Source organism: Aphelocoma coerulescens, chromosome 1, assembly GCF_041296385.1.
Source record: "Aphelocoma coerulescens isolate FSJ_1873_10779 chromosome 1, UR_Acoe_1.0, whole genome shotgun sequence".
NCBI classification, from domain to species: Eukaryota; Metazoa; Chordata; class Aves; order Passeriformes; family Corvidae; genus Aphelocoma; species Aphelocoma coerulescens.
This window is the reverse complement of record NC_091013.1, coordinates 38,468,304-38,486,552: the sequence shown is the minus strand read 5'-3', so window position 1 is coordinate 38,486,552 and position 18,249 is coordinate 38,468,304. Positions and strand designations below refer to the sequence as shown.

The window sequence follows — 18,249 nt, the reverse complement described above, 5'->3', positions numbered from 1 at the left end:
CACAAAAATTAAGGCCTCTTCATGGGAGAACTTATATCCCAAAAGATACTTTCAACTTTGCTCCTTATTGCTTCTCTCTTAAGGCAAAAATATAGAAAAGTGAAACTCATCAGCAAGGACTCATGAATTTCAAAGGTATTTTGTATTTTACATTTTGAAATGCTGCAAATATGCTTAGAGAAAAGCACACAAAAATCACTTGCTTGGAGAAAATTGCAAGCTGAGAAATGACAACTTGGATCAATGAAGAGAGTCTTTTCTAACCAACAACCTCATTACAAAATGCCTTAAATATTACCCAGCTTCAGCTTTTAAATACATAGTTTTTGCTCTGTTATGTTCTCATAGACATGACTTTTCAGGACATTCAGCAGTTATAAGACTTATATTTTCTAGTCTAAAAATTCACACAGACTCTATTATATATCCATTACCTGTTAGCTCCTCTCCTTTCCCCATCTTTACTCTCCTGATGTGTTTTACAGGCAGAAATCACACTCCTCAGCTTATACTTTGCTGTATGAGAGAAGCCAGTCTCCTCTAGTGGAAGAGAACTTTAAAGATGTTTTTATTTAAAAAGAAATTTGATAGCTGTAGAATTCACAGATCATCCTTCCTCCTCTCAGCAGGATGGCACTGACATGTTAAAAAAAGCACAGCAGTGATGAAGTAAAGGTGACACACTTCCACCCTCCTGATGTTCTCTCCTCCAGCTTTTTTTCCCCCACATAAGTGCAGCTCAGGGAATCTGTGCAGAGATTTGGCACTACTTGTCAGCACCCAAACAAGTTTTAAGATAAATCATGCAACCTAATTTTAGTCTTGGCTGGCAAAGCCAACATCGCTGCTATCCTAATGGCTATAATTTGGCTCAGATAAAAACGCTTTGGAGGCAGAATTATTTAATTACATCAAAGGCTGTTGGCCGACTAAGGCTCAACAGGCTTCCAGCTGGCAAAGGCATAAGGGATGCTCCCCATTAAAAGGGGCAGGTTGCCTCAGGATGAAGCCACATAAACTACTGAATGTGATCTAGGTTTTCTCATGTCCAGGGGATGGCAAACATGGTTGTATCCACAATTGCTCGAGCACTTTGGCAACATAGCTCAGCCTAACCACTGAGAACTATCAAATAACACTAACAATTGAGGAGATATTAGATTCTTTTTTTTTTCCCATTAATTGCAGCACTTCTCACAGAAAGTATTGCTGGGAGTAGAGGCTCTGTGGCCTGAGGGCACAGTGTCATAATTGCCAGGAGTGAATCCTCTATCTTGACGACATCATATAACTTTTTGATATTTTACTTAAAATTTTATAACGACTTTGTTATAAAACCAATCATTTAATGAAAAAAATCGGAATATTTAAAAATTAATCAATTTTACATATTTGTGGCAGTATTAGAGCAGCTCCAGTTGTATCATCAGTGTCACTGTGTTTGTTGACTGCAGTGAAGGTCAGATTAGAAATATTGTCAGCAGTTCCAGACACTGTTACCTGAAATAAAATTTTGTTCCTTCATACAGTTTTACAGAAGCATTGTTGTTACACATGTTCTTACTACTGTCAGGGGAACCAAGAGAAGAACCCTGGTGCAAATAAAATGTCCAGACATTGGTCCGTTGTTCCCCAGGAGAACCCAATGCTCACTGTTATGCTCCTACACTTTCCCCAAGCTCAGCGGGAAGACACAGCCAAGTTAGAAGTGTGATTCCAAAGCTGAGCCAAGAGTGGTGTTGAGCCTGGCCTACCCTATCCCGCTTTAACCTAACAGCAGCTCGGGGCAGCAGGGACTGGTGCCTGGGGCATCCCCTGGGCAGCCCTGTGCCACGCTGGGCCCTTTGGGGCAGGCAGGTGCCCACACCCCAAGGGGACACGGTGAGGGCACGGGTGACCCCGAGCTGCCCAGGGAGCAGTTCCAGTGGGCAGCAGTGCCGGAGCTGGGAGCTTTCGCTCAGCACCTGTAGCGCTCCGGCTGGTGGTGGCGATGGGCCATTTGTATCAAAATTCCATAGCCAACAAATGCTTTTGCTTTTTCACAGAACCACCGAACGCGTCGGGTTGGAAGGGACCACAGTAGGTCATCTGGTCCAAGCTCCCTGGCCAAGCAGGGTCATCCCAGAGCACACTGCACAGGACTGCATCCAGACGGTTCTTCAGTATCTCCAGTGAGGGAGACTCCACAACCTCTCTGGGCAATCTGTTCCAGTGCTCGGTCACCTACGTAGTAAAGAAATTCATCCTCATATTCAGGTCGAACCTCCTGTCCATCAGTCTCTGCCCGTTGCCTCTCGTCCTATTGCCGGGCACCACCGAGCAGCGCCTGGCTCCATCCTCTTGACTCTCTCCCGTCAATACTTATAGATATTCACGAGGCCCCCTCTCATACGTCTCTTTTCGAGGCTGAGCAGGCCCATCTCCCTCAGCCTGCCTATCTGTTTCTCACTTTTCCGCGCCGAGTCCCCGGCACCTCCCGCCACCGCCATCCCCGACCTGCTCCTCCCCTCCCTCCCCCGCTCGCCCGCGGGGCACCAGCGGGCGAGACCATGAGGACGCATGGGGGGGGGAGGGCGAGTGAAGAGGCGCCACTCACGGCGCTGAGGCGCAGTCACGGCCCAGCTGGGAGGCGCTCGCGACCGGTTCCTCCGAGGCACCGTGAGGCCCCTCAGCGGGAGCGGGAGCGCGGCCGCCGCCGCCGAGCAGCCTCGCGCCTCCCCCCGTCCCCGTGCGGCGGCGGGAGTTGGTGCGGGCCGGCGGCGGAGGAGGCGGGGGGCGGCGGGGGCGCGCAGGTGAGCGCGCGGCTGTGTCTGCTTCCGGCGCGCCCGCGTCCCCGCTCCGCCGCCGCCGGGGAGGCGACGCCGGCCGGCCCCGCTCCGCGCAGGTAACACGGGTCGGGGGCAGCCCCGCCGCCCCCGCCGCCCCCGCCGCCGCCCCTCGCAGGCGCCCAGGAGGGGAGCGAGCCCACGGTCCCGGGGGGCCCCCTTCCCCCAAGCCGCGGCTGTTCACTCTGGAACCGACTGGCGGCAGCGCGGGGGGAGGGGCGGGAGGATTGGATGTGTCCCCGCGCTCCGCCAGCGGAACCCGGCCGGCCGTGGGAGGCCAGAGGCGCTCCCGGGGCGCTGCAGGTGCGGGGCAGCGACCCGAAGCCGATGTCGCAGGAGGCGGCTGTGGAGCGGAATTCCTGCCTCCCTCGCGCCAGGTTCCCATCTGCGGCGCGTGTCTGTAGACGTGCGAGCTGCTGAGATGACAGATAACACACACGCTGTCAGCTTGCCCTTTAAAAACGATCGTTTAAAGCAAGCGAGCCAGCCGTCTAAATGTGTTTTTGGTAATTCTTAGCTGCCATAAACAAAACCTGCTTTTCTTTCTCACGTCTTGAAGAATAAGAGGCGCATAAAAATAAAAGGGAACCGTTAACAGCTATTGGAGGAAAACACTGGAACAGATTGAGGGTAGTGTTGTCAATTTACAATCGATAGAGGCTATAGTTCATGTAATATGCTGGAACTTCACTTGCAGCAAAAGTTTGCAGGATTCAGCAGAATTAAGTGACCTTAAAATGCTGTATGATGATCTATTAATTTGTATAAATTATCCTGTATTTCACATTAGCAGTGTATTGTGACTGTAAGGGATAGAAAAGATCAACCACAACCATGTAAATATGGAAAGCTTTTAATTTTTTTATTTTATTCTTTTATTCGTGTGCTGGTTTATAAGTGTAATTGCTCATTATGTCCTCATCATGATATCAGTGCAGTGTATGCTGTTGGCACCTCAAAAATGATAAAAAGTGCTGACTGTAAAGTTCTAGAGATGCTTAGGGAAAGACACCATGTGTGTTGTGGTATCTTGAAGGGTATTTCAGCTTTTATTGACTATGAGTTCAAAGATAAGCCTTGTGTATATTTTATGTCGAATGAGACACCTATACTAACTTACCATTTTCTTTCAGGTACCTCATTGATACCTTGCAGAGGCAATGGAGGCAATGATGAAAACCCTGTTGTAATTAAAACATAAAGAAAAAGTATTCCTAGCTGTGCAATACTCTTTTAGTATCGTTCAATGCCTACTATTTCAGAAGATGAAAAAGAAAATGGTTCTGGAAATAATGGAAACACTGAAAACAGACCTGGGAAGGAATCCCCAGAAGCTTCTCTTCATGATCCCGTGAAGCCATACTGCATGTCAGATGCCTCCACTGCATCCTTGGTGTCTAGGGAAGATGGGCATTATCCATGGGGATGTCCTGTGACTCATACAAGAGAGAAGTTTTATACCATCTGCTCAGACTATGCTTTTTTAAACAGAGTAACATCTATTTGTAAAAGTCCAAGTGCTTCAGTTAGTGCCTGCCTATCAAGCAGTGCTGCCTTAAATGTTGGAAATAATACGTCTAACTTGCTCAGCGTTCAAACTGGTGCTTCAGAGATAATCTACAGTGAAGATGCTAACTTGGAAAGCCTGCCTGGCAAACTTGGAAAGCTTCCACTGGCATGGGAAATAGACAAATCAGAGTTCAATGGCGTGAACTCAAATCTGAAGAACAAAGCAGGTGAGGTGGTGAAGTTTTGATGGAAAGGAAAAGGCTTCATGCTTACACCTTGTCTGTGAAGGGGCTTGGCCAGCATGTGTCCCGTGAGGAAGTGCTGTAGAAGAGCCTGTACTTCATTTCAAGGAACGTGCTTATCAGGACAGAAGAGAGTGAGAGAGAAGGAGAGAAAGTCGAGTGTAAATGCCAGGGGAAATAGATCCAAAACAAGGCTGGCTTCTGCTTAACTGTATAGTATTTGGGATGGTTTCTGATATTGTGCCCCCAGCCCTCCCCCTGTGTTATTGTTGTGATTTTTTTCTTTTGTTTTAGTAGAACCTAGTACATTATACATCTGGATGTATGGCTTCAAAATGGGACAAAACTACTTCTGCTTGAGCACGTGGCCCAACTCCGTTTTCTGCTGTCACAGTGGCTTATAAAAAGGAAAAGACCTTGGGTGTATATTATTATTAATGGATTTGCATATAAGTTTTCTTCAGAAACTGTAGCTGGTTGCAAGGCTGGCAGTGAAAAACAAGCATTTCATTATGTTCCCTATACTTAATGTTAGGAGATGAGAGGTCCATGTTGGTCTGAGAGTCTATTTCTGAGATGGGTGATTTAACGCATTAAAATAATCAGATTGACTTCTCTCTCTAAACAGTTGGGCAGGTCATTATTAATCCGTTTATGATCTAAACACCATGTTGTTTACAGAGCTAATGGCAGCTTTACAAACCTGTTGACAGTTTAGAGCTTTCTCCTGTATTTGAGCTTTCTCCTTTCAATTAATATTTAGTCCCAGTTTACACTTACTAACACAACCAGTGTCTCTATTTGAGCTGTATGCTACTACTGAGTGTATTTAGGAAGAAAGCTATGAATGGCAACCTAGGCATCCATTTGATTCTGAAATTTGTTTTGCAGGCAGCATGAAGAAACAAGGGACAAAGAAAAAATCCGTGGAGAAAAAGAGCAAACAATACAGGGAATGTCCTCAGCGTTCAGCTCTTGAAGATGTGAAGGAGAGAAAAGTGTTGGACCTTCGGAGATGGTAGTATTTATAAATTGCATTTAAAATTACCCATGTAGTTTCTCAGTAAACACTGTTGCTAGTTACCTGATTTCCAACTTCTTAGTAGTGTCTTTTTAAATTTTTTAGTAGAAAGGGGATATGTTAAGCATACACACTGTCTGATGCATTCTACAAGAAAAATTAGAGCTTCTCTTCCATCTGTTGGAATTCTTAAAACATTTTTCTTTCTAAACGTTCCTTTTACTTTCAGTAAAGGGAAAAACTTATGTGGAGATTCATTTCAAAAAGAAATACAAGTTCAGTAGCATGGTCAGGCAAAAAATAACCTTAAATGTACCACTGATATGTTTTACTCCCAATTTTAATTGATCAGAATCTGTCGTTTCTATAGGACCATTATTCTAATAATATAGTTAACTGAATTAACTTAGTTTAATGCATCTGTCCAGTTCTTACTTTTTGTCTGTGACATCAGAAAGTTGGAGTTAACCTAGGGAATCTCTGACCCAGAATGACATTCATTAGTAAATTGATAGAGATGCAGTTTGCCACAAGTTCACATGTTAGAAGAGACTGGATAAATCCATATGTTATATTAGTACAGAGTCGTATTTTCTGACAGGATTGTTTGTACAGAACTCCCATGGGGCTGTTAGAAATTTGACTGATTTATATGAAATAGGGTAGTAGCATCTAACAAAGAAAATGGTTAACATAGTTGCTTAATTGTTTTTTAAGGATAGAGTTGTTTCGGTTTTTTGTTTGCTTTTTTTTTAATACAGGTGACATAAAAACATTTAATATAATGTGGCACTTTAGTGACATGGCACACAAAAAAGTAGTTCAGGTTTATCATATAAGAGAGTCAATAATGTGTTACTAATGTGTTTGGGGTTTTTTGTTTAAGGTATTGTGTTAGCCGACCTCAATACAAGACTTCCTGTGGAATTTCATCCTTAGTGTCTTGCTGGAATTTCTTATATAGTACACTGGGAGCTGGAAGGTAAAGTCACACACAGACTGCTTTGCTTTGCCTCTAGAGCTTCAAAAATATGTTTCTAATTACGATACTTCTTTGTTGTTTTTTTTTTTTTTAAGTTTACCACCCATCACTCAAGAAGAAGCTTTGCATATACTGGGCTTTCAGCCCCCATTTGAGGAGATTAGGTTTGGTCCCTTCACTGGAAATACAACTCTAATGAGGTATGTTTGGTTCTTTTGATGCAGCTAGGAGATAGAACCTTTAAAAATACAGTAGTAGTTCATTTATTTAAAAACGAAGTGGCTGACATGTTAATCCCCTTAAGTTTTAGAATAATGAAGCATACCTGAGTACTCTGACAATGAAACTTCCCAAAGAGTTGTTTGCACTGGCCATTTTGTATGGTGTGATGTTGTTACACAGGTCAGGTCAGTGTGAAAGTCTATTTGAATTTGGGTTCAGTTTGTGTAATGGTTGTATAATACTCTAATGAGTCTAGCCTTCTGGTTAGGAAACTCTCTCTTTATATTTACATTCCTATTTTTAAAAATGCGTGTTAAATACCTGCTAGTATCACTGAAGCAGCCTGAAAAGACAATTGATACACTATTAGCTTTAAGTAAAATGTAATTTAAGAATTGAAAATGAGATAGTGCTGTACCTTTGCTCCAGTGGAGCTGTTCAGGAGCAAGAACCTGGGGCTGGAGTCACAGAACATTTTGAAATTTTTTATCACTTCTTCTCTGCTGTTTCCTGATATTTATAGGTTGGACCTAAATTCTTATTACTTTTTTTTTTTTTTTTTTTTTTGGGTATTAAATTAATAAGACATTCTAGGATTAAACAGAGCCAAGGAGCGTATTGTACTAGAGTGCTGAACATTTTGACAGGGCTTTGTTGTGTTACACTTTGGTAAGATTAAAAAATTTTGTATTATTCATGCTTCATGAGTTGCATTTGATTTAGTTAATTTTTTTTAGGGCAATATATAGTGTTTGGCTGATCAGGATGATGCTGGATATGAAAATGTGGCAGCAGTCTCTTCTGCATCCAGCGTACTGGCTAGATCATTGGAAAGTGTCGTGAAAATTTCCTTACCTGCTTTAGGAAATTCAGATCCAGGATTTGTACCTCTTCAGGAGTATGTCAGGGTATAGCAACTCTTATAGACCAAGCTGATACAATGTTCTGTCTCTTTATGTCAACAGTGTATACAGACAAAAATTTAACTTGTAATTCTTCTTTGGTTTCCCCTGTGAGTGTCCTGTGTGCTGCAGAGAAGTTACTCATCTTTTTGTTTTCTTTTTTTTTTCCTGCCTGGTCCAATAATTTTGAAGTACTTGGCAGACTGGGAAACAGGATGGCTGGGAGCCAGCCCTATTGCCCAACATAGCTTTGTGATTGAGGTATTATCTTCAAACACGTGAATTTAAACCTTCTAATGTGGAAAAATTGCAGGCCTGTCCTTGCTTAGTGTTGCGGTGAGGAGTTGCAGTCTGAGGCTCCTGTAATGCTCAGGAGTGAGCATTTGTGAAGTTTAGGTGAGAGAAACCCAACAGGATAATCAGAAAGTCTCACTTGAAGGGTCCCTTCTGGTGTCTTAGATTTCATGTATGTACCTTACAAATGATGGTTGAAGTTTGGCACCTCAGAATTGGTGTGTCTTTCTAAAGGCTGAGTAATTGAGCATCAGAGGTGACTGTACTCAGTACAATAGGACCAACATTTCACATCCAGATTTTTGGTTATTATGGATCTATGTCAAATCTGGAAAAGCAGAATGAAGGAAAAGGCTCTATGTATTTATTTTACTGTCTAGGATATGTTAAGTTTCGTTTGTATTGGGTGACATAGTCATCTACAATCTAAATACTAGTAAGGTAGGTACTTAGTAGCACACCAAGACTATTTTTCCTAAACTGTCAAGCATAAGGAAAGTGTGAGGAAATAACATTGTATTTAATAACTCTTGAGTTACTACAATCTTTAAGCTTATTGTTTCAGATGGTTTAGGCAAATAAATGATCACTTCCATATCAAGGGATGCTCATATGTTCTATATAAACCTCATGGGAAGAACAAGACAGCTGGAGAAACTGGTACGTAGCTAATCCTAAAGCATTCATCTTACAGTGTATAAATTGAAAAATCCTGCAGTGTGTAGCATTTGACAGGACAAAGTCTGTAAGTAGTACTTCCATTCTGAGATAAGGTATTGAATAGCTCCAAGTTGGTTGACGTTTTTGCTTTTACTTTTTCTCTTATTTAGTTAAAATTTTCATTTGTACTTTTATTATGATAAAATACATTCTGTGCTATATATTCGGCTGCCGCAGAATTGGGATTTTAAGGTATCCATGAAAACACTGCATTTCCAGTTCTGCACTGGTGTGTGGGAAGATTTGTTTGCTGTCATCCACTGGGAGAGCAAAAAATATAATTAGTCCTTACTAAATGTTTTATGCTTTTTAAGAGCCCAGTTTTAAAGGTAATGAACTCATCTGTTCTGCTTGACTTTAGCTAACATCTCTCTCTGAAGTTAGGTGATTATTCTCAATTAGCTTATGAAGTTGCATTTTTGTCTACTTTTTAGGCATGCTATTTCAAAAATTGTTTCTTTTCATGCACAGTTTACTAGCCTTTGGTATAGTCTGGGTAATTACCTTCTAACTGAAGGTTTTTTTAAAAGCACAAAACCATGCTGAAAAGTTTTAGAGATTATGAAAATGGAAATATTTTTTTCTTGGGATCCCAACTGAAAATTGTTGTGTTTCAGTGCCTCTTCTAGTCTTCTCCTGAAACTGAGCACTGTGGTCACATTATAAACCATTGCATGCCCATATGTGTTCCTGAGACTAGGAAGCTGCAAGAAGCTCGTGATACCAAAATGTTTGAGTGTTTTCAGTGGTTTCAGCAGTATCATCAATGTGTGCCCCATCTGACTTGGGGCAGTGGGACTACATTCTGTTGCAGCATGTATTTCCTTGGTTAAGAGATACTTTTGGTTCTTGTAAATTTGATTTTGATCTAAACACAAAGCATACTTTATATTGTGTTTCCTTGGCGCAGACTGTGCAGCAGATAGTATTTAATTTCCTGCTTGGTACAAAAGACTAATAATAAGTTCAAAATCAAAAGTGTACTTTGTGCTTGCCTGTCAGGTCATGTCCTCCCATTCAAAAAGCAGTATAACTACTTTGTTGTCAAATAGGTCTTTTTTTCTGCTGAATATGTTGCATAGGATCCAAAGCACCCTGGCCTGTAACCTGACCTTTCTTTGTAGCTGCAGGGGCCCTTGCGAAGCTAACACGTGGACTGAAAGACGAATCAATGGCCTACATCTACCATTGCCAAAACCATTATTTTTGCCCAATTGGATTTGAAGCAACCCCAGTAAAAGCCAGTAAAGCCTATAGGTAAGATACTGTGTTTATGCTTATTTTAGTGGAAGACACATACAGAAAAATTTACTTCAAATTGATACCATTTTTCTCCATAAATAACATTTCAGTTTGTGTCATATAGGCATTTGTCTGAGCTAGAAAAACACTACAGTGTGATTTGAAAGGACTGATTTAAAATGAAACATAACTAAACAGACTACATTGAGAGAACTTAAAAGAGAAACTGTAAGTGGTATTAAGAAATAGTTTGTTTAAAGACCTTCTAGCCAGATAGAGAGAAGGTGGTTATTTTATTGAAGGACAAGTGAAAGTAACTAATCTGAAAAATAAAAACATATGGGCTGAAAAAAGGCCAGGTGGGGTTTTTAAGGCTCAACAATAAAAAGCCAAGTAATTATGGGGAGAGTCTGTTTCTAGAGAACTTGGAAGGGAAAACAAAAGAAGCGTGTGTATGTTGCAATTTTCCTTTATAAACTAGAAGCAAAAAGTCTACAGTGATATTAATCCCTCATGAGGTGAATGTGATGAAATTTACACTTAGAAACCAGTGCTTGTGTGTGGCAAGAGCAGGGGTTGCATGGGTATTGCAGGATGGTGATTATGTACTTTTTTTGCATTAATGTTGACTAATAATGGTGATGGTAAACTCCAACTACTGGAGTGTAAGGCATAGAAAAGTAAAGATATCTGAATAATTTGTTACCAGGAATTGGCAGGGGATGGAGGAAGAAAAGCTAGGAGAGAACTTTGGACTTTGACAGTAGGTTTGGCTTTTTTAAACAATGCTTGAAATGCTGGACTACTTCTATAAGCTTAATATGCCAATTTTAGAATAAAAATACAGTTACCCGTATCATAATTTCAGATTTGTCAGGGTGAGGCTACTAGGATAATATAATGCAATAGTAGATATAGTTTTGAATTAATTACTGGTTTTAAAAAGGATAATAGCATTAATAGTCATACTGAGTTTAGGGGGAGTCTTGCATTAAATGCACAAATTTTAACTTTGAAAATATTAATTCTTGAGATGATATGGGTTAGCTTTTGTAAGGCATTTACGTTGCTGCTCGATGTAGAGTGCTATACATAGTAGAGTACTCTATGCACTCTCTTGTGGAGAGTAGTTTGTTTTATCTCATTCACTGAATCATATTAAGCTGTTTTTCCTCTCTCAAAGTAGTTGCAAACATGGTATGTATTAAAGGATTCTGTTGGACTTTCTCAAGGTTCAGCCATTGGTCAGTATTTATGAGCATTATCATAGAGCATAAGTAGTCAATCCCCGAGGAAATGAGCAGATACCAATAGTGGGGAACGTCAAACAATGAAAAGCATAGGCCACTCGTATAAAGTGAACTGGCTATTTGCTTGCTAAGCAGTCTGATTTTGGCTGTGTTGAAGAGGTAGGGTCACGTCAAGGAATGGAGAATGCTAGCTCTGCTTTTGGAGTTCAAAATGGTCATTGATTGGAGGTGATAAAGCATAATCATCTGAATCTAATTTGTCCCCAGTGTGAGGCTTATGATAGGGTTAATGAAAGCTTTTAATATACAACCAAAAGAATACAGTTTCTTATTGAGACTGAATTCACTGACTTGCCAGGTTTGTGAGAAGAGTGTAAGAAATATGCCCCAGATAGAAATCCAACACTTTAGCCTACTTGAATTTACCAAAATCAGTTAGTAAGAATCTGCCCTGGAAGACCAAAGTAAAAAAAAAAGTTCACTGGATCAAAAATGCAGTCTGATAAATAATATGGTCCAGTGTGTAGAAATGTAACATGCCTGATAACTAATTTAAATTTATATTGTTTAGTAATAAGTCAGAACAACACTTTCATTCTTTACCCATGGCTGAAATGGATTCTTAGTCATTAGTGATGTTATTTTTAAGTCAATATTAGCTTTTTTTCTTAACAACAGTTTTCTTCTAACAATGAAACATGAAATAACAAGTTCAAGGAGCTTTTATAGCCTTACTTTAGGCTGGAGGTCAGACCAGGTGAGCATCCTGTTTTCTTTGTATTTTCTGATTCTACTGAGGAAAAAAAAAGTTTTGTTGCAGAAGCACTACCCATAGATTCTGGAGCAGTTCTTGGTTACCAGTTTTTGCACTCTAGTTACAAAGGAAAGTTTTTATTTAAAAATCAAGTTAATAAACATTTTAGGTCCCAAAAGAAGTGGGTAGGTAGGTTGCTAGGCTGAGCTTAGAGACAGTTCTTAGGTCACCCACAGACTTCCTGTATGATCTTAGGTTGCTGGATTTGGACTCGGGAGACCTGGGTTCAGTTCCCAGTTCAACCACAGACTTCCAGTGTGACTTTAGGTAAGTCAATTAATCTATCCTGTGTCTTGGTTTCCCATCTTTGCACTGATGGAATACATTGTTATTTTACAGGGAATTTTTTGTAAGTAAACAAATTGTTCCCAGAAATAAGGCCATATGTTGTCTAATGCCATAGGCAGAAAAGTGTCAGGTTTTGTCACAGTTGAAAGTGATGCAGTTTTTCATGAGATAATTATACACAGGAAGTCACAGAGCATTTCTGTGTATCTCATCAGTCTGTCCTAATACCTGTCACAAATTTTCCCTGACAAGGTTACTGCAAAATTTGAGCTTCTTGGAAGTTGATTGCAAACTAGTATTAGTTCAAAGGTCTGGATTTTTAGTATCTGGTATTGGATGCTTAGAAGGAAGCATTTGAAGTTACCAGTTTTGTTCTTACAGGTTACCCTACAACTCTTAGTAACAACTGCCAGCCAAGGTATAGGTTAAAAATAGTGGAAAGAACTCTTTCATGACTGCTAGGCATCACAGATGGGGAGGAAGCTGTTTGTACCACATTTGTGTGGCTTTCCACAACTCTTATTTCTGTTGTTTCCTATATATTTATTTTTACATCATGTACCAGACTGTCTTTCATCCAAGTAAAACTGCTTTTAGTGAAAATCTGTCTTCCTTCCAAATAATGTGCGATAGCATCCCCAAGGTTTGCTTTCAGACCTTGTGGAACAAAAGGTTCCCTGTATGCAATTGTGAGCACTATAGCACAGGAGCTGGTTTTTAGTTTGGCTGAGGAAACAATTTTAAATGTTAAAAAAACCCTAAAAAGGACAATAGACTGTTAATATCTCTTTTTCTTTTTAGTATGCACAATAAATCTTACTAGGATTGTATCTTCTGTTGAACAGAGGTCGTGTCTTGCAGCAAGAAGTAGAATATTGGATCTTAATTGGAGAGCCGAGCCGAAAGCATCCAACAATACACTGTAAAAGGTATGTTACTTGGTAAGAATGCAGCACCTTCCACTGCACCTTTCCCAAAACTTGGCACTTCAAAACAAACCACACTAACAGCGCTGAGGGCTGAACTCTGCCTCACCAACACAGGCTCTCTGTGACGCAATGTTTTCTTTCAAATCAGTTTGGAGTTCTCAGAGTCACCAAGGGACTTTTTAGTTCTTTTTAATGACTATGTACGTGTGTATGTATGTCTGTATCTGACATAAACAGATGCTGCTTTAGTGAGAAGCTTTGTGTTTTGACCTCAAGGCTGGCTCTGCAGTTTTGTATCACCTGTCAGAACATATGTGGGCTCCTGAAAGCCAAAGCCCGTATCTCTTGTTTGAGTGTGACACAGCTCACATTAGTGAGGAAGAAAAGGCACCTCAGCCATCTACGGTCGTGCCAGTTGTGACTTACAGACTGCATGGCCCTTTGAGGAGTTTACAGTGGAGCTGAGGACATCCACAGGCTGTGTCTGGGCTAAGCACAGGATATTCTGTTGCTGCTGACATCTAGCTCAGGTGCAGGTACAGCCTGTACTCTGTTGTGTTATTTGCTTATCTGTGCATTTAAACAGTACATTTATGATGAGGTTTGACTCATACAAAGTTGATGTCTAAACTAGACATACAGACTAGGAGAGCTAGAGGATGCTATGTAGAAATATCATGGCTTAGTTATATTTAATTTTTTTTTTTGTCAGTGATGTGACAGCTGCAAATACCTGGGTATTTTGGACTACAAGATTAAGTGCAACAAAATTAAAAGCACATTATGCATGTGGTTACTGAGAAATGGCATATTGTAGATCCCAAAGGGAGAACTTTGTCCTGTGGTATATTAGCTACAAATGGCACAGGAAAAGGTTTCTGAATATATAATAAAACACTTTGTAATACTAATTTTGATTGTGGAGACATTCTTCCTCCTGCTGCAGTCCTAATGAAAGCTGGCAGAGAGTTCTGTGCGTAAGGAAAGAGGGGAAAGGTTGGAGTAGAAATGCATTTTCTGAACTTGGAGGGTGGTGTTAGAGAGAAACAGGTAGTTAGACATTGATAGAAATGAAAAGGTGATGTGCAGCTTTAAAGGGGTCTGGAATATGAAAGTATTTGTTTCAGTTGGGCTGGAAGGAATTATGAATCTTTGAAAAGCTGAGTGAATGGGGAGTGATTGAATTGATAGTTTAGAATTAAATAAAATGGAGGAGTTAGTTATGATGAGAGCTGTCTGGTAAAAGCACATTTAGAGTGCGAAAAAACCCAAGGAATTGAACAAAATAATACAAAAGGGTAGGAGAGGTTTAAATAAAGAAAAGGCTAATGTTTCTCCTCGCCTAAACCACACTTTGTTTCTTTCTTTCCCAAACTGATGAATTGGTAAGCGTAAGGAATGTAACTAATGACTCATGGTGCTCTTACTCACTTTGGAAGGTGTTTCCCAAGAGCAGGAATAATTACTGTGAATGCTTTGATTAAAAGTGACACTTTTATATCTAGCTTGATGTCTCTTAATATTGAGGCTTTCATAGCTTCACACATTCATTTATCTTTAAATCACTGGTAAGACTATTTAAAGCTACATATCTGTATTTGTGTGCATGTGTATGTGAGTCTGCTGCTGAGGTTTTATGTCAGCTGAGTAGTAATGATTTTATTCTGTAGGTGGACAGATATTGTCACTGACCTAAACACTCAAAATCCAGAATATCTAGATATTCGACACCTAGAGAGAGGATTGCAACATCGAAAAACAAAGAAGGTAAGGTAAACTCACTGAGATGGGAGGAAACTTGTGGTAGGTTTTTGCAAACTTTCTCATACTTTAGCAGTGTAAGATAACTTCACTGAAGAAATTTGTTCTGTTATGAAGTGTTGGTGAAGACAAAAGTATAATGTGAGTTCTTGCATAACAAAGTCATTTAGATTTACTTGCTGGACAAGATATAAAACATAAGTAGCTTGGTATATGCTAGGATGAACCACAATATCTGTGTATACAGAATATATTTGGTCACAGTATTTAACTTTGGTGCTTTAAAATGTAGCTGCAGCAAGTGTAGAAATGTTCTTCGGACAAATTACGGATCATTTGGGGTATGACCTTCTAACGACATTTTAGTGGGAAAGAAGTACAATCAAGTAGGATTGGGCATAAAAGAATGCGTGTCTCCCTTGTGTGGAGTTACTGTCAATGCATGTGGCTTTCTTTCCTATAGATAGGGCTGTATCTCATGGGTGGAGGATGTATTTGTGATTTGAAGATGGAAAGTCTGTGAGAAATAATAGACTGAAGAGATGATTTCAGGTGTGAAGACCCTGTGGAAGACTGTGTCAGCAAGATCAGGATGGACCAGAACAGATTATTTCTGAGAAGGTAGCTAGAAAGTAAAAAAAGACTAGCAGAAGATAAGAAGATACTGGCCCATGAAAGATAAAATAGGTAGCTTAAAAAGATCAAAAAGGTGAAATAGAAAGCAGTAATTGAATCTGGGAAACAATCAGAACTGATTGATGCAAGTTGTATATTTGTGTATATGGGATTGTGTTGTTTTGTTGGTTTTTTTCCTGGTTTGTGTATTGTGGCACTTTCTGTTTTTCTTTTTCAAAGTATTGTGTTACTTGCCGAAATGTTGATGTCAAATATCTATGTATGTTAGAAATGTGCCTGTAGTGTGCATTTAACAAAGAACCTTTTTTACTTCGATTAGGTTGGAGGAAATCTTCATTGCATCATTGCCTTTCAGAGACTTAACTGGCAAAGATTTGGTCCTTGGAATTTTCCATTTGGCAATGTTAGACAGAATAAACAATCCCAAACACAAGGACAAGGAATTTCCAAATCTGAGAGTGAAGACAATATATCTAAGAAACAACATGGACGACTGGGTCGATCTTTCAGTGCTAGCTTTCATCAAGAATCCATGTGGAAGAAATCTAATCTTCGGGAGAGGAGGAACAGTGGGTATCAGAGTTATAATGATTATGATGGAAATGATTAAAATTAACTTTAGATGATAGAGTTGATATATTAAAGTTAGTTTTAATCAAAACTTATTAGGGATTTATTAGTCCTAGAACACATAAGAATAGAAATTATGGTATAAGATACAGCTTCATAATTATTAAATAAATACGTTGATGTGGTTGCAATGGATGAGATCTGATGTATAAAGTGACAAATAAGCACAGATTGTTGTAATTTTGCAAAGGTGAATATGATAGCAAAATCAGTCATTTCTTTTGAAATAATTGTACTATGTCCTGATCTGTGAAAACAAAAGAGCGGATTGAAATCAGTCAATGTAATAAACAGACTTCATTGAAAATAGTTATTGTTCAAAAGCATGAAAATTATGATATGACTTTATAAAAAAGGGGTTATTCTGCAAATGGTGTAAGGATAAAAGTAAACATTGCCTTTGTTTCTAGCACTTCATTTTAGTAAGGCTGCCCATATCCAGTGCAAATGAAAAAAAAATCACATCTGTTAGAAAACCTTGTTGGATTTACAAAGAGAATGTACATTCTCCATTTAATTCCCACTAGACTTCTGTCAGTTGGATAATCATATCTTGTCAAGAAGGTCTCAGTTTCTTTTCCCTTATCTGGTTGCCTGTTTTTGACTGAGAAATCACCTGTTTGAGGATGGAACTTCTCTATTACTTTTGCTCTGTGGGTAGAGTGGCTGAATTCTTACCCTGGAGCCTCCTGAGAGCACGGACTCACTTAACACAAGCTTATGAAATTCGGTATTAAAAAGCTGCATTTACCATTAGCCAAGTGAGCTAGCTGAACACTGTGTTCTGTTGGCAGTTCTTTTTCTTGTTCAGTCTTAAAACCTCTGTCCTTTCTCTGCTGCTCTTTTCATTTTGTGTGAAGGGGATGCAAGTGCTGAAAACTGCTGGCATCCCCGATGATATACCTCTCAACCAGAACAATTCAAGCTTTTTCAGGTGTCCCAGGTGAAGTCTTTTTTTTTTTTTTTCTTCTTTCCCTGGTTAATCTAGTTGTTTGCCCAAACACATCTCAACAGTTGTATTGTTCTGTGTACAAATGTTCATACCTGCTCAAGGATTAATTTTTTGACATAAAAAGATTTGTCATGGAATGCAGGGGTTTTGTAGGTTGCTGCTTTTGTTAACCAAAAATGGGAGACTTTTAGACTTTTGTTCATTCAATAAAATTTGTTTTATATCTTGTTTGCTTTTCATTTTTCATGGAAATGGTGCCCCTGCATTTAGTGAAGGTCTTCAGCAAAGTAGGTAAGTGACTGATCAGAGTTGCAACTGTTACTTAGCAAAGTAGGTAGGATCTCTTGAGTCATGAAAAGTGGTGCTCTGTGCCGCCCTGTGACTTCTAATGTTTAATTTCTCAAAGTCTGCAGCCTCATGACTGAACAAAACCCATAGGTTTTGAAACTTTATTTTCCAGATCAACTGTTTTCAGACCCTGTTTTTGCAAGCTGAGGTTGGGCAGAGGATTCAGCTTTATTTAGAGTACTTGAGCTGTGTTCTTTAGGGGATTTAGGACTTAACATAGCCAGAGTTACATGTGTGTCTCATAACTTTTGCTTAATAGTGATAGTTGCACTGAGAAACAGGGTCTCTCCTCTGATGGTAGCTGGCTGCTCTGCTTAAATAGATTGTGATGAAATTCTGGCTGTACAGTTATTTTGCTCTTGGGTTGGAGACTGTCACACTTCATCCACGGAGTATGTAGTACGGATTCTTCCAGCACTAGCAGGAGCCAGGTGGGTGTCCTTGGGGTTGTGCTGCAGGGAGCTTTCCCTAGGGATTCCCAGGTCATGGGGTACATGCAGTGAGGGGCACTGGGGCTATGGTCGGGCCAGAACAAAGAGAGCACAGGCTGCAGGGGCAGTCATGTTCGGGGGTGGAAAAAATAGGACTGCTTTTGGTCTGCATTGTGGGCTTTTGTTCTGGGACGGGAGACTTTTTTCATTCTCCAACCAGAGAATGGTGATAAAGCTAGTAAAGGGTCTGG

The 18,249-nt window shown here is 40.0% G+C and overlaps 1 protein-coding gene across 2 annotated transcripts; it reads left to right on the top strand.

Annotated features, from left to right (window-relative positions):
• The first annotated feature begins 2,740 nt into the window (after positions 1-2,740).
• On the top strand, positions 2,741-17,442 carry BIVM (basic, immunoglobulin-like variable motif containing). 2 transcript variants are annotated; one of them, XM_069007540.1, is made up of 11 exons: positions 2,744-2,884; positions 3,959-4,561; positions 5,468-5,594; positions 6,484-6,579; positions 6,675-6,779; positions 8,563-8,657; positions 9,842-9,974; positions 12,219-12,290; positions 13,157-13,240; positions 14,911-15,007; positions 15,957-17,442. In XM_069007540.1, the coding sequence occupies exons 2-11, from the start codon at positions 4,072-4,074 to the stop codon at positions 16,245-16,247; spliced, it is 1,590 nt and encodes a 529-aa protein (XP_068863641.1). In that variant the 5' UTR covers positions 2,744-2,884; positions 3,959-4,071; the 3' UTR covers positions 16,248-17,442. The 2 variants fall into 2 exon arrangements, with proteins under 2 accessions (XP_068863650.1, XP_068863641.1); XM_069007549.1 differs by lacking the exon at positions 12,219-12,290 and having other exon boundaries at positions 2,741-2,884.
• The last annotated feature ends 807 nt before the right edge of the window (positions 17,443-18,249 follow it).

Bases quoted from the DNA above. Each gene is read 5' to 3' on its own strand.
- BIVM (XM_069007540.1), top strand. From the start codon at position 4,072: ATGCCTACTATTTCAGAAGATGAAAAAGAAAATGGTTCTGGAAATAAT. The intron at 8,658-9,841 runs GTACGTAGCTAA...CTTTCTTTGTAG, and splicing joins CAAGACAGCTGGAGAAACTG to CTGCAGGGGCCCTTGCGAAG. The intron at 13,241-14,910 runs GTATGTTACTTG...TTTATTCTGTAG, and splicing joins CCAACAATACACTGTAAAAG to GTGGACAGATATTGTCACTG.